Source organism: Aulonocara stuartgranti (assembly GCF_965226115.1).
Source record: "Aulonocara stuartgranti genome assembly, chromosome: 3".
NCBI lineage: Eukaryota > Metazoa > Chordata > Actinopteri > Cichliformes > Cichlidae > Aulonocara > Aulonocara stuartgranti.
The window spans coordinates 39698190-39710741 of NC_138941.1; the positions used below are offsets into that span (position 1 = coordinate 39698190).

General features: G+C 43.0%; 2 protein-coding genes across 2 annotated transcripts; one reads left to right on the top strand and one right to left on the bottom strand.

The window, feature by feature from the left end:
* Window positions 1–265: 265 nt before the first annotated feature.
* On the bottom strand, window positions 266–5415 carry mettl3 (methyltransferase like 3). The gene is made up of 11 exons (XM_082511748.1): window positions 5307–5415; window positions 3955–4145; window positions 3398–3862; window positions 3110–3285; window positions 2287–2500; window positions 1985–2172; window positions 1174–1212; window positions 983–1091; window positions 752–817; window positions 557–669; window positions 266–475 (listed from the first exon to the last, which is right to left on the bottom strand). The coding sequence occupies exons 1-11, from the start codon at window positions 5407–5409 to the stop codon at window positions 355–357; spliced, it is 1785 nt and encodes a 594-aa protein (XP_082367874.1). The 5' UTR covers window positions 5410–5415; the 3' UTR covers window positions 266–354.
* A 40-nt stretch (window positions 5416–5455) lies between these two features.
* Window positions 5456–12505, top strand: ttc5 (tetratricopeptide repeat domain 5). Its single transcript, XM_082511759.1, has 11 exons — window positions 5456–5519; window positions 5722–5826; window positions 5910–6015; window positions 7764–7896; window positions 7988–8199; window positions 10318–10468; window positions 10561–10652; window positions 10773–10976; window positions 11609–11823; window positions 11928–12072; window positions 12159–12505. Exons 3-11 carry the CDS (start codon window positions 5953–5955, stop codon window positions 12276–12278), a joined length of 1335 nt encoding a protein of 444 aa, XP_082367885.1. The 5' UTR covers window positions 5456–5519; window positions 5722–5826; window positions 5910–5952; the 3' UTR covers window positions 12279–12505.
* Window positions 12506–12552: the final 47 nt, after the last annotated feature.

Here is a 12552-nt window from a genome sequence, read left to right on the forward strand (position 1 = left end):
TTTAGTGACGGTCTGCTTGACAGTCTCATTTTGCAGGAAAAAAAATAAAGTGAGATAACTTTATGTTACTGGATGAAACAGATGACAAACTTTTAGCTTTGAGGACACAATTTGTTGTTGAAAAAATGTGATAAGTTGCATGTTTTATCGCAAAATACTAAAAATAGCAATAATATGGTATCGTGTGGAGGCCCGGCGATGCGATCATTATGGATAATGTGCAGAGAAGCCGTGAAAAGTACACAGGCAAGGTGGAGACGGGGCATCTAGTGGACAATATTTATTAAAAAAATGTTTACAGGTATAAAAAAAATAAAACAGTTTGAAAACAAACTTCTTCAGAGTTGTGAGCAGTTACGATGACTGGATGTTTTTGGGTTTGGAGATGACGCCGTCTGGATAACGTTTCTTAAACCGAGCCACGACCTCGGGATCCAACAGATGAATGCCGTCCAGCTGGTTCCCGAGAGTTATCCTGGACAGGAAATGACACAGACATTGTGAGGTGTGTAGAGCAGCTCGCTGGTCTCTAAATTAAAGCATGATGGTATGTTACCAGTTAGGCTGGACATTGTGGGGTCGACCAAAGAGCTCAATCTTCCTGGTGCCGGGTGAGAGTCTCTCTATCATGCCGTAGATCTCGTCTGGCTTGTGACTCGTGGAGCGGACCTGAGAGCGCACAGACATGACTCAGGCTGAAGGAATTATGGGTAATGACACCACGTATAACAGAGGATTTACAGCTGTTTACCTCTGCCACGATGACATCACAGTCCAAACCCCTGTTGAACCCCTGCGGGTTTCCTTTTACACCAACCTGAAGGCAAACACGTTTAGAATGAGACAACACAGGTTCAGCTATTTCAGCTACTGGACGGTTAAGAACGACAAAAGCAAAAAGTTGCTGAAGGTTAAATTCCTCGAGCCCGAACCCCAACGGGACCGTCCTCACAGTATAACACTGAGATTGGTTCAAACCTACCAGGCAGTGCTCCTTCCCGTGGTTCAGCCAATGACCCGTCCTGCCGGTGCGGATGATTCTCTGGAGCTGGTTGGTTTTCACCCAAATGATTTCATCCACACGCTCATAACTGAGAGAGGAGGATAAAGGCTGAATGATTAAAAAATAAGGGGAAAAATATGACACGATGTTGACAGAAAGGCAAAACTTACCCCCAAAGGCTGAGGCACTCTCTGCCCAGCTCCATAGCCCTGAAACAGGAAGAGAACGTTGAGTCTGAATACCATTTCTAAGAATAATGTTTAGGATTGGGGGAAATATCAGTTGTCAGACATGTAGTTACCTTCTTTGGGTAAATAATTAACCTGAATAGCAGCACAAAGTAGTGCCAGCTTCCTGTCGTGCTGAAGCTGAGTGAAGAGCTGTACGCAAACACTGACCGGGCTTCTCATCATTTATGACGAGTGAATGTAAAACTGTAGAGATCTGGCACCGTGCGGCCGATGTCATATTAACGAGAACAGAGAAGCATTGTGCAAGTTCCCTGTTCGATAGATTTATTTGCTAAGCCAATGCAAACTAAGCCACCAGGTTTTCCCCATCACCGCCACATGTTAATGTTGGGCATATGTGCACTGCTCACTTAAACACCTTGTTCCCAGCTAAAAGTCTACTTCTTTAGAGCCTTGCTGAATGACGACATGCCCCATTTCTTTACCCAGTCTTTCATTCTGTCAATGACTGTCTGTTGCCCAAGCTTCTATCTATCTATCGATCTATTTATCTAATCTAGACTTTAAAACGTTTATATTAAATTGTAGTGAACTAGGTGAAGTCTCATCTTAAGGGAAAGCGTTTCATAGGAAAAAAAGCAGCCATTATTCTCTAGAAGTTTAACTTAAACAGGCTGAGGGGCGTTAATTTGTAGATCAAATGAAACATTCAGCTATGAGTTAAATGTTGACATAAAGTGGTCAGCTGTCCTGCTAACTGAGCCAGATTTCTGGACTTCTTTTTAGTTACCTGCCAGTGACCCAGAGGAAGAGGAAGCCGTCATCCTGCAGGATGGGGATGTTCAGTTTTCTCATCTCGTCATCAGTCAGAGTACCGTAGGGCAGCTCCATGTGGATGTCCCAGGGAGGGTCAGCCATCACTACGGCGAACTTACCCAGGATGGACACGTCCAGGTAGCGGATATCACAGCAGATCCACTGAGTACCAAAGCACATAAATCACACTATTTTACGATTTTAAAAGACATTATGACACACGAATGCGTCCAGTCTCATAGGCTTCTTTTAAATCATCCCCATCCTCCTCCTCACCTGTGAAGGGAAGAGTTTGCCCACATTGCTGTCGGCGTCCCCTGCGTGGAGACCAAGCTCTGTGGTCCCCGCCTGGGGCCCCAGCAGGTTCCCCTCGGTCTCCGGGGGGCTGTCGATCTCATAGTGGACGTACTTACAGGTGTCCATGTGGAAACAGGTGTTGAGGAAGGAGCAGTCGCCGAGGCTCTCGTCTGTGTGCTTGTTGATGATGCGACTGTATGACAAAACATAAAGTTAACATCACAAAGTAAAAAAAAATTGACACCTAAATTGCATTTAGGTGTCAGACCTTGTGAAGCAAATACAGACCGAAAGTGTAACTTGGTGCATGGCTGGTTAATGCAAGGTTTAAGCTGTTAAATGCTCACATGAACATAATAGTGGGCAGAGAATCCCTTTTTATGTAGGACAGTTTTCCAAACTTTATGTATTAGAAAACTTAAAATGATGCAAAATAAAACTTCTGGTGCAGCACATTAGACACATGTATGAGCAGGACACTCTCAAAACGTGGTGTGTCTCATATTTATATCAAACAGTATTTAGCATAATCACAGTGCCACCTGGAGGCCAAAGAGAGTATTACTCAAACACTTATGGATGTTTTCTATACTTGAAAAACAAAGCAATTAATGGGTAAATGTACTTAGCAGGTCAGCTAGAATTTCCCATATTTATGATACGCTCTTTTCTAGCTGTAGCACAGCAGCCTGTATTCTCGTGATTTGGACAATCCAGGACTGTCAGGGAAATAAACTTTCAGTCTTGTTAGTTACAGTTACTTGTCTGTAACAGTGTCAGACTTTGTGAAGCAAATACAGACCGAAAGTGTAACTTGGTGCATGGCTGAGGCGTGTCTCCAGCGCGAACACATTCTTCTTTGGTCCCGTGATCGCAGAACTCTTGGACCTGAGCTCGGCCGCGGGATCTGAACTTTTCCACGATGGACTGCTCCTTGGCTGTGCTGGCGTTCAGCAGCTCCAGAATCTCTCGGCTTAACTGGATGCGAAAGAGAGTCACGTGATAACTGCAGCAGTAACGAAACGCCGATTTTTAATCAGTTACAAAAGAAACAAAAACAGCAACAACAACAATAAAAACTCTCTGTTACCTTCTTGCTCTGCTGCTCCTTGGTGGACTGTTGGTTCAGGAGGCTTTCGATCTCCATGTCCAAATGAGACGACTGGCTTTTACTGCTCCTGCCCTTCTTCTCCGTCCCGCTCCCTGACGCCGAAGGCCCCGGCTCTGAGGAGGAGGCTGGCGTCAGCGATGTGGTTGACGAGTGAGGAGGAGAAGCAGAGCTCTGAAGCAAGGGCGAGAAGCCTGCAGCCCTTTTGCTGTGCATTTGGTCTTCTGCTTTTCTCTTGACTCCAGTTCTCTGGGCTCCAGCTACAGATCCAATCATAGCCCAAAGTTTTGTGTGATCCACAGCTATGACCACCGTGGGGGTTGATGTGGAGGAGGAAGTTGTAGAAGAAGAAGGAGCCGAGGTGGGCTCTCGGACCTCGATGAGCTCCTGAGCAGAGAATTTAAGCAGCAGGCTCTGGATGCAGCCGTGACTAACGGCTGTTTCTGACTGTGACGAGAAGCAAACAAAACAGAGATGTCAAAAATAAACCCACATCACTGAGTTCAAGGATAACACGAGCACCGGAGACAAAAACTCACACTGTTGAGTTCATTTGTGATGGAAAGGGAGTCTGTTGGCAGTGTGAGACTCAGATCAGACAGATATCCCAGCAGCCTCTTCTCCAGTTCAGGGTCTGGTGGTTTTTCTGTTTCCTCCTGCGAGGTGGACGGAGCTGCTGGGGCAGGGCTGTCACTCCTGACTGTGGTACCGTCTGTGCTGCCACCACCATCTGAGGGGACAACAAAGGATGAAGCATCAAGTTCAGAGAAAATTGTCAATATTTCCCATTTTAAATTCCTGAAACGTTTCATAACTTTCAGATAAAAAGGTTAAGTAATTATAAAAATAGTTGTTTAATTTAATGGTACAAGAATCATCCTTTGTTGTTGTTTGTTACTCCTTTTTGTTTTGAGGAATTAGGGAAATCTTCATAGTGAAACAGCAGAACTGCTTTAAAGTTTTTCAGCTTATATCAATTACTGCCATCGGTAAATGTCCAGCGCTTGTACTGTTGATATACACTGCTACATCCCCAGCATGGCATCAAAGCAAATGAGCTTAGGCAGCTTTATAGCAAATTACTACAACTGCTGGATACTCTGAGCTAAATTTACTGGTTATCTGTAACAGAATACCTGACTGATCAATAATATAGATAGTAATGTCTTTGTTGCATCACATTTAGCAAGAATGAACACAGTATTTTGTTAGTGTCCAACAACAACCGAGTAAAACCCCACCTTCATTTGATAAAACTCAGGTCCCCTTTTGCCAGCGAAGGCAAATTCGCTCAATTAAATCAGCTACTAAATGAATGGACTGGAGCGCATTTCTGTGCTTTTCAAGATTTACCGAACACTTCAATCACATCTAAACACAATCATTTTATCCTATACACGTTAAGCGCTTCGAATCCGATTTAAAACCCCCAATTAACTTAATACACCATCAAAGCAAAAGACAAGAGACAAGAGTGCAGACAGGATGGAGAGGCTGGCGTGTGTGCAGTGAACTAACTTTGATCTCAGCTGAGAGGGGACCCACTGATGTTTATTTACATCTTGCCACACCGTCAGTGACACCAGTGATATGGTTGAAAGGTGTAGTTCAGACATAGTAATAACTATATTACGTTCTTTAATTAAACCAATCACAGAATTAAACCCCCCCCCCCCCCCCCTTCTTTCCTTGTTTCTAGTAAGCTTTTCTAATTGTAATTTGGCGCTTAGAGCACCAGAGGGAAACGATATCGCCATAACACGGCAGCTTACACAGTCTAGATGGAGCGCTGCAGACCTGAGTTAAGATACGTAAAGTTAAATATATGGGGGGAACTACCCCTTTGGTATCAATACCAGCGTTAGCTTGGCACTGCCCGGCCTGAACCTACCGGCGGACATCTGAGCCGGGTCTTTCCGCCGTCGCTGCAGCCTCTCCCGCAGAGAGTCCAGCTGCTTCTTGTGCGCCTGGATGTTGCTCCATGTGTCCGACATGACGAGCTGGACTCAGCTGCAGGAAAAACACCAATACTGGCCTCACCGAGCACCGAGTGTCCGGGAAACTAAACAAAAGTTGAATCCAGTCCACCCTTGGAGGGAAGCGGGTACGGTGCAACACAAAAACGTGTGTCGGGTAGCACACGGGTTGATTGGGATTAAACGTTCCGCTTTCGTAGTGATTTGTCGTGGTTTTAGGATTGAGGGTATATGATGTAAAATATAATACATATATATCTCAGTCTACGAAAGTGGCATGTTGGTAGCTAAATCAGTCATCACGTTAAACTTCATCTGTTAATTTTCCAGGCGGATTCGTTTTCAGTACGGACTACTTCAATTTCCGGCGTCGCCGAAATTAAAAGCCCGTTTCCTCTGTGCTGAAACAGACTACACTCGCGATGCTTCCTTAAAGTAATTACCTTTCTGTGGCAGCAGACATACCGTATAGACTAATATCTAATAGTTATTAAGTAACTTGGCGCATTTTGTTCCAGCTCGCTGTCAGATTTTGCTGCTGTTCCATGGTCTAACGCAAAGATGGCGGAAGAGGAGAAGAGTGGTGAGGCTGTGGAAAACAAAGACGAGCTGCAGATTATGAAGGTAACTCTTCTCAGCGGAATCACACATTTATTCAAATGCTCCGACTGTCTCCAGCCTTTGTGCCCGGCTAGCTTCCCGTGAGGACGGTGTCATGTGTTGCTTCCTTGGAGTCTCCAGAAACAACAGCTGGCTGCAGCTGTCACGCCGAAGAACAGATTTTTTTTGTAGTAGCTTTAAGGTTTTCTGCTATGTCAGGTGCAGGAGTGCCACACTTACCCTTCTGTAGCTAGATTGGCCACAGATGTTTCAAACCACCAGATAACGGGCTGATATTCGCGCTTTGCTTTGATCTGTGCGCTTCTTGCTGAGTCACCACATTGTCAGGGTGCCTCTGGTTTAGTGCACCAAGGATGAGGAGTGCAGCTGTACTGATTTGTTCTCTGCAGGCCCTTCGATGGTTCGTGCCTTATAATGTTACAAAAACGAACTATTTCAATACCAATATTTCACTCTGGGAGTACTGTGTAGCAGACGTTCACTTAGGAGCGAAGTATGGTTAACTTAGAAAACGAGAAAAAACTAACAGTGAACATGCAGTAACACAATACCGCACAAAAGTCTTGTACTAATATTTTCAGTGGTCTTGAGCAATAGTTTTCCAGGTTTTATGGAGGTCTTTTGATATTGGCTCCTTTTTCACCCCTTTCCAGTCCAGATCTTATACCTGACCATTTTCATAGGAATGCTTTTGTTTGTTTGTTTAAATGACTCCAAAGTGAAATGTGAATCATCCAAGCCTGAAAATGCTGTCATGTCTACACATAACAAACATGTTGACAAAGAACCAATTTTTAATTGTATCTTTAGGGACTTTTTTTTTATCAGCAGCTTGTCACAAAAATGCATAATTTCTTCCAACTTCTTTAGTCGTATCTATGGAAAACGCGAAAGATAACAGCTTGACAGACAGAAAACGGTATTTTTGCACAAATGGGCGATTCCCAAAGAGGTATTAGCGTAAAACTATGCTATATCTCATGCATGGTGTGCAGTGTGTCCTTAAGAAAAATAAGGAAACTGAACAAGTGGTGGACGTATAGTAGATGGAACAGTAACTGAAAGTCATGTACTTAAGAAATAGGAAAAATGCGGTATGCCCACATACGTAACAACTGGACTGAAAATCAGTGGCAAAAGGTCTGATGGAGTGATGAACCCAAATTTTACATATGACAGTGTTTTTTGGTCCAAATCATTGTTAGTATGTACTGATGAGAGCCAGTGATGTTGACGATCTTATCAAAATTAGTGAAATTCTGAACACTGATAATACCGTCATATTTTGATCCATGTGGAAAAAGTCTGATGGGCAGTGGCTCCATTGTTTTTCTTCAGGGGTTTAGGATCATCTTCACAGAGAACAGAACAAAAGGCAGCCAGCATCCAAAGAAGAGCTTTGAATGTCATTAAAGAAGCCACAAGAACTATTCCCAAAGACTCCTTTTTTTTTGCCTTTGTATACTGTATTTCCATATATGTTTATTAATTTTAATAAATCGCTGTACACCTGTTTTCTAACGTGGTGTAAAGAAATCTGCAGTGGCTACAGACTTTTGCACAGAACATTCGCAAGTGTAGTATAAACTGTTAGTACTAGTTAAATTATTAGTTACTCGGGTAGTTTCACTCCTCAGCAGTATTTGTTGATGTGTTGTTGTGTCTCAGTGTTGTACTACAGGCAGATGTGGTTAAGAGAAATGTGTTTTTGATCTATTTTTATGTCTGTTTCTTGTCTTCTCTCCCGACAGGAGCTGGTGGATGAGCTGTATAAGTTCAGAGATTGTTATTTTGAGACTCACAGTGTGGAGGATGCAGGACGGAAACACAGCGACGTAGCAGAGGAGATGGCACAAACGCTGAAGAAGCTGGAGGAAAAAGAAGGTAAGGGTCTCTTTAAATTAAAAAAAAAAAAAAAAAGTGAGTTAATTTGCAGGCTTTCATTCACAACTGCTCCGTTTACAACTTCCAACAGACGCCTTTAAACACAAAGCCGAGTTCTTGCTGCAAAAGGGACGATGTCTGAACGTGGCTCCAGACTTCAGTGCTGCAGCAGAGGAGTGTCTGTCCCGCGCGGTGAAGCTGCAGCCTGGCCTGGTGGAGGGCTGGAACACGTTAGGGGAGCAGTACTGGAAAAAAGGAGACCTGATCGGTGCCAAAAACTGCTTCACTGGTGCCTTACAGCAGGTAATGATGGAGAAAGGAAGGTTTGTCCTCTTTGGTTTATTGTCTTCTCACATTCCATACCTGCAAACACTCCTGCTTTTACCAGGTTACTCCATTTTTTTTTCCCCCCACAATTTATCCCAGGAATCTCTTGTAATTCAAACTTTATTATGAATAATTGTTATACACATATTAATACATTTTCAGTTTATGTGATGTGACCCAAGTTTCCAGTTACTGGTGAAACAATCTCCACATTTCTAATCATTGAACCCAAACCAGGAAACACAAAATCCACTTCAAATTGGTTTGTGTGCAGCTGATCTCTGCTCAGGCAGACAGATCTGTTAGATTATTATATTATATTAGCTCATTATCTCCATAGTTGTTGGTCTGACGCTTTAATCGCAACCATAGTTAGTTATCCGAACAATCTGTTCAGCTCTTTGGACGTGTGTGATGGGTAGTTGTTGACTTTGGTAAAGCTGGAAAGTTTTCAGACTCGTCCATTCACACCACAAGAATCAGTAATACAAAAAAAAGACCTTTATATACTTTAGTAAGCAAAGAAAATATTCAATAACTTCACTTTTGTGTTCTGTTTAATACTGTATAAAAACATAATGCTGTTTGCTAAAAACATGTAGCCATATTGTCAAAAACAAATCTACCACATTTTTAAAATGCCAAACTGTCGTTCAGTTCAGTTTTATTTATATAGTGCCAAATCACTCAAGGCGCTTTATATTAAAGACCCTGCAATAATACAGAGAAAACTCCCAGTCAGACGCTCCCCCTTTGAGCAAGCACTTGGTGACTGAAGGAAACTGTTTCCAGGGCCTAATCCGTGGATCGACTTCCTTCGAGGCGTGGACGTCTATCAGCAGAGAATGTCCCTTAGTCTGTAACACAGTCAAATATATTCTCAAGTAATATTCAAGCATGCCATTCAGCGTGTTAGTACGAGCTCGGGAGCAGCTTGGGAGAACAAGAAAACAGAGACTGCTTCAGATTGTCTTCCCAAATTGACTCAACTTTATTCACAAGTACAACAGTTTATATAGAGGGTAAAATTCATGAGACAGCAGATTATCAGTTTAAACCAGTACAGACCAAGATAAGGCAGCGTCTTCCTGCCCTTGGGTGAAGAAGCATCCTTTGTGTAGTTTATCAGTTCAGCTACAATTGTGATTATCTCAGCGACATATTTTCAAGGCACAAAACGAAGAGTTCTTACATTAGTGAAATCTGAAACAAACCATTTGGCCTTCAACAGGCGTCTAAAAGATTAAGAAACTAATGTAGCTGAGGGAGTGATCTCTGTGGTATTTCAACCTTGTACCAGCCTGTGATTCTCACACATCAATTCTTGGGTCAAAGAGAAAAATAACTAAAACAAAGGGGCCTTATTGAATGACAGAGTTTTCCTGTATAATGTCACTATAAAACAATATCCAGTAAATGCTACCATGGTACTAAAATACCTAACAGTGACAGTGGGAAGAAAAAAACTCCCTTTTAACAGGAAGAAACCCCTGGCAGGTCCAGACTGAGGCAGGAGCAGCCATCTGCTGTGACCTGTGGGGGATGAGGGGAGGGAAACTGGATAAAAGTGACACAGTGGAAGAGAGCCAGAGATTAATAATGAAAATTGACTGATACAATAGTGGTGTATAAGCACATTGTGAGTGAAAAGCAGGGATTGAAGAAGAAATGCTCAGTGAATCATGGGAAGTTTAAGCCTAAGCTTATTTCAGCATAACTAAGGGATTGTTCAGGGTCACCTGATCCAGCTATGCTTAATTATAAGCTAATAAACAACAAGTAAGCCAGCAGTCTGTGAGCAAAGAGCTCTAACGGGGCGATGCTGTACTATGAGGTCTTTAAGACGAGAGCCTGATTATTCAAGACTTTGTTTGTGAGGAGCAGGATTTTTAATTCAATTCTGGATAAAACAGACAGCCAATGTGGGAGAAATATGCCTGCTTTCCCAATCCCTATCAGTACTTCCACTGAAGTATTCTGCAACAACATCTGGTGAATTTAAAAGCTATTTCTGAGCATTAATCCAGATAACCTCTCCTATCCTTTCTGTTAGGATTCATTCATGTTAGTATGTTTTGTTTTCCACCTCTGTAGAGCAAGAACAAAGTGTCTCTTCGTAACTTGTCCATGGTGCTGAGGCAGCTGCCCGCGGCTGACAACGACGCTCACGGCAAGCAGGTGCTGGAAAGCGTGGACATGGCCCGGCAGGCCGTGCAGCTGGACGTGAAGGATGGGACGTCCTGGTGTGAGTAGAGTGAAGACAGACTGTGCTCTTTGTTAGAGATGCTAAAGACTGTTGGGGCATTAATTCATGTCGTTCTGCCTTTGTTTTTACAGATATCCTGGGAAATGCCTACGTGTCGCTGTTTTTCACTTGTGGACAGAATCCCCAGCTATCTCAACAAGCTCTAAGTGCCTACACACAATCTGTGAGTACAGACTTAAACGGATACACACCAGAGGGAATACCGATAAATAATAAAATGAATACCGTAAATAAATAATCAACATGCGCATCTGTATTTTATTCCCGTTTTCCTCCTGTGTAGGAGACGGTGGATCGAGCTGCCTCTTGTTACCCAGAGCTGCATTTCAACAGATCCACACTGTTCCAGTACGAGGAGATGTACGGGTCTGCGCTCGCCGGCTACAGTCGAGCCGCCGAGCTCGACCCCGGCTGGAAGGAGCCACCAGAGAGAGAGAAGCAGCTGCTGGAATATTTGGAGAAAGTGACCGAACTCCTACAGAACAAGGTAGGAGACTCTTTACAAAAGTACCGGCATACTGTTTATGTCCTGTTACAAAAACGTACAGAAAAGAAGTCGGTGAAAATCATGCTGTGATTTGGTCGTGCTAAGAGTCTCCAAGGTGGTTTATCAGCCACCACCAGATTTAATATTATCAATGACTAAGTATGCTCTGACATGCTGATGCTGTAAAATACTCGGTAATACTCCAAAATGTTAATGATTGACATGTAATCAGTGGCAGCAAAGCGATATCTGTCTAGAGTAAAAGGGTAATCTAAATGATGTAGCTCTCTACTCCTGACACAAAATAATGGCTACAGAAATCATGTCATTGAGTCAAGTATGGATTTAAAAAAAGAAAAGAAGAGTAGAGTTAACTGAAGTGGTTAAACGTAATTCAAGTATTTTAAGATCACATAATTTCTTTAATGTCATCTTTGTATTACACACGTTGTCTTTATTGTTAGTCGTAGTTATGTGTATGAGTAGCACATGACCTTTGAGCCTGTTTGCTTCCACTGTTATAAATGCTTATCAGAGTGACATACAAGTCAGTTTTTTACCACATGATGGCAGCAAAGAGCACATTTGACTCTAGTTTTTCCCTTAAGCTTCAGTCTGCCTTGTGTGTTCAGGGGAAGGTGAAAGCCCGCCGGTTACGGACGATGCTGTCGAACCTCAACACGTCTGCTTTGGGCCCCTGCTCGTCTCCTCAGTTTCGCTCCCCGGCAGGCCGTGTGGGCAGCCTAGAACCCCGGACACTTTCCTCCCTGACACATGGCCACAATGCTGGGGTGGCCGCTCTGGGGAAGGTGGTGTTCAGCCTGGCCTCTGAGGGTCGCATGGCCTTGTAAGAGAATCTTATTTAACAGTAATGGTCCTTTAATGCACGTGCAGCTTGACTCTGGCTGTAAATGTAAAATCTTACAATCTTCTTTTTTATTTTTCCTCCAGTACGTTTGGCATGGTGGACAGTGAGGAGACTTGTATAGTGGTGATGGTTTACAACACAGCAGATAGCTGGGGCGTCCTAATAGGAGATTCTGTAGTCATTCCTGAACCTCAAGTTAAACGACACAGTATAACCCATAAAGATAAGGTAAGTGTTGCATTAATGAATGCTGTTTACAATCAACGCAATAATGTCTGACTGAGTATGTGACCTTCTCCTGTCCTCTCTACCAGTCACTTGATTTTAGAAGTATACGAGTGGACTCTCCTCTGCTGCTCATCGTCAACGGCAAGAAGCAAAACGTTAAAAGTCAGATCGCTGCCTCCGTCAGCTACAAGCCTCAGAGCGAGTGAAGCAGACTGAAAGCCCAAGGACCAAGCTTTCTCGTTTTCTCTCTTTGCTGGATTTTGAAGCATTTGTAGCAGTTTTATGCAGATCTGTAAATAGGACACCGTGTTACATTTCTTTGTATTTATAAACCTTTTTTATACTCTGTGGGTGTGGGGCCGAACGTGGGTTATCTGTAAAGGAAAGAACCTGTGACGTGACAGTTGTGACCTCAGTTTAAAAAAAATAAAAAGGGAGAGAGAAAAAATATGTATCATGTTTTAAGTGTATTTTTTTTTT

Coding starts and splice junctions, on each gene's coding strand:
- mettl3 (XM_082511748.1), bottom strand. CDS start 5,409: ATGTCGGACACATGGAGCAACATCCAGGCGCACAAGAAGCAGCTGGAC. Junction 3,863..3,954: donor TCACAAATGAACTCAACAGT/GTGAGTTTTTGT, acceptor TTCTCGTCACAG/TCAGAAACAGCCGTTAGTCA. Junction 670..751: donor GTGATGTCATCGTGGCAGAG/GTAAACAGCTGT, acceptor GTGCGCTCTCAG/GTCCGCTCCACGAGTCACAA.
- ttc5 (XM_082511759.1), top strand. CDS start 5,953: ATGGCGGAAGAGGAGAAGAGTGGTGAGGCTGTGGAAAACAAAGACGAG. Junction 10,469..10,560: donor GAAGGATGGGACGTCCTGGT/GTGAGTAGAGTG, acceptor TTGTTTTTACAG/ATATCCTGGGAAATGCCTAC. Junction 10,653..10,772: donor TAAGTGCCTACACACAATCT/GTGAGTACAGAC, acceptor CCTCCTGTGTAG/GAGACGGTGGATCGAGCTGC.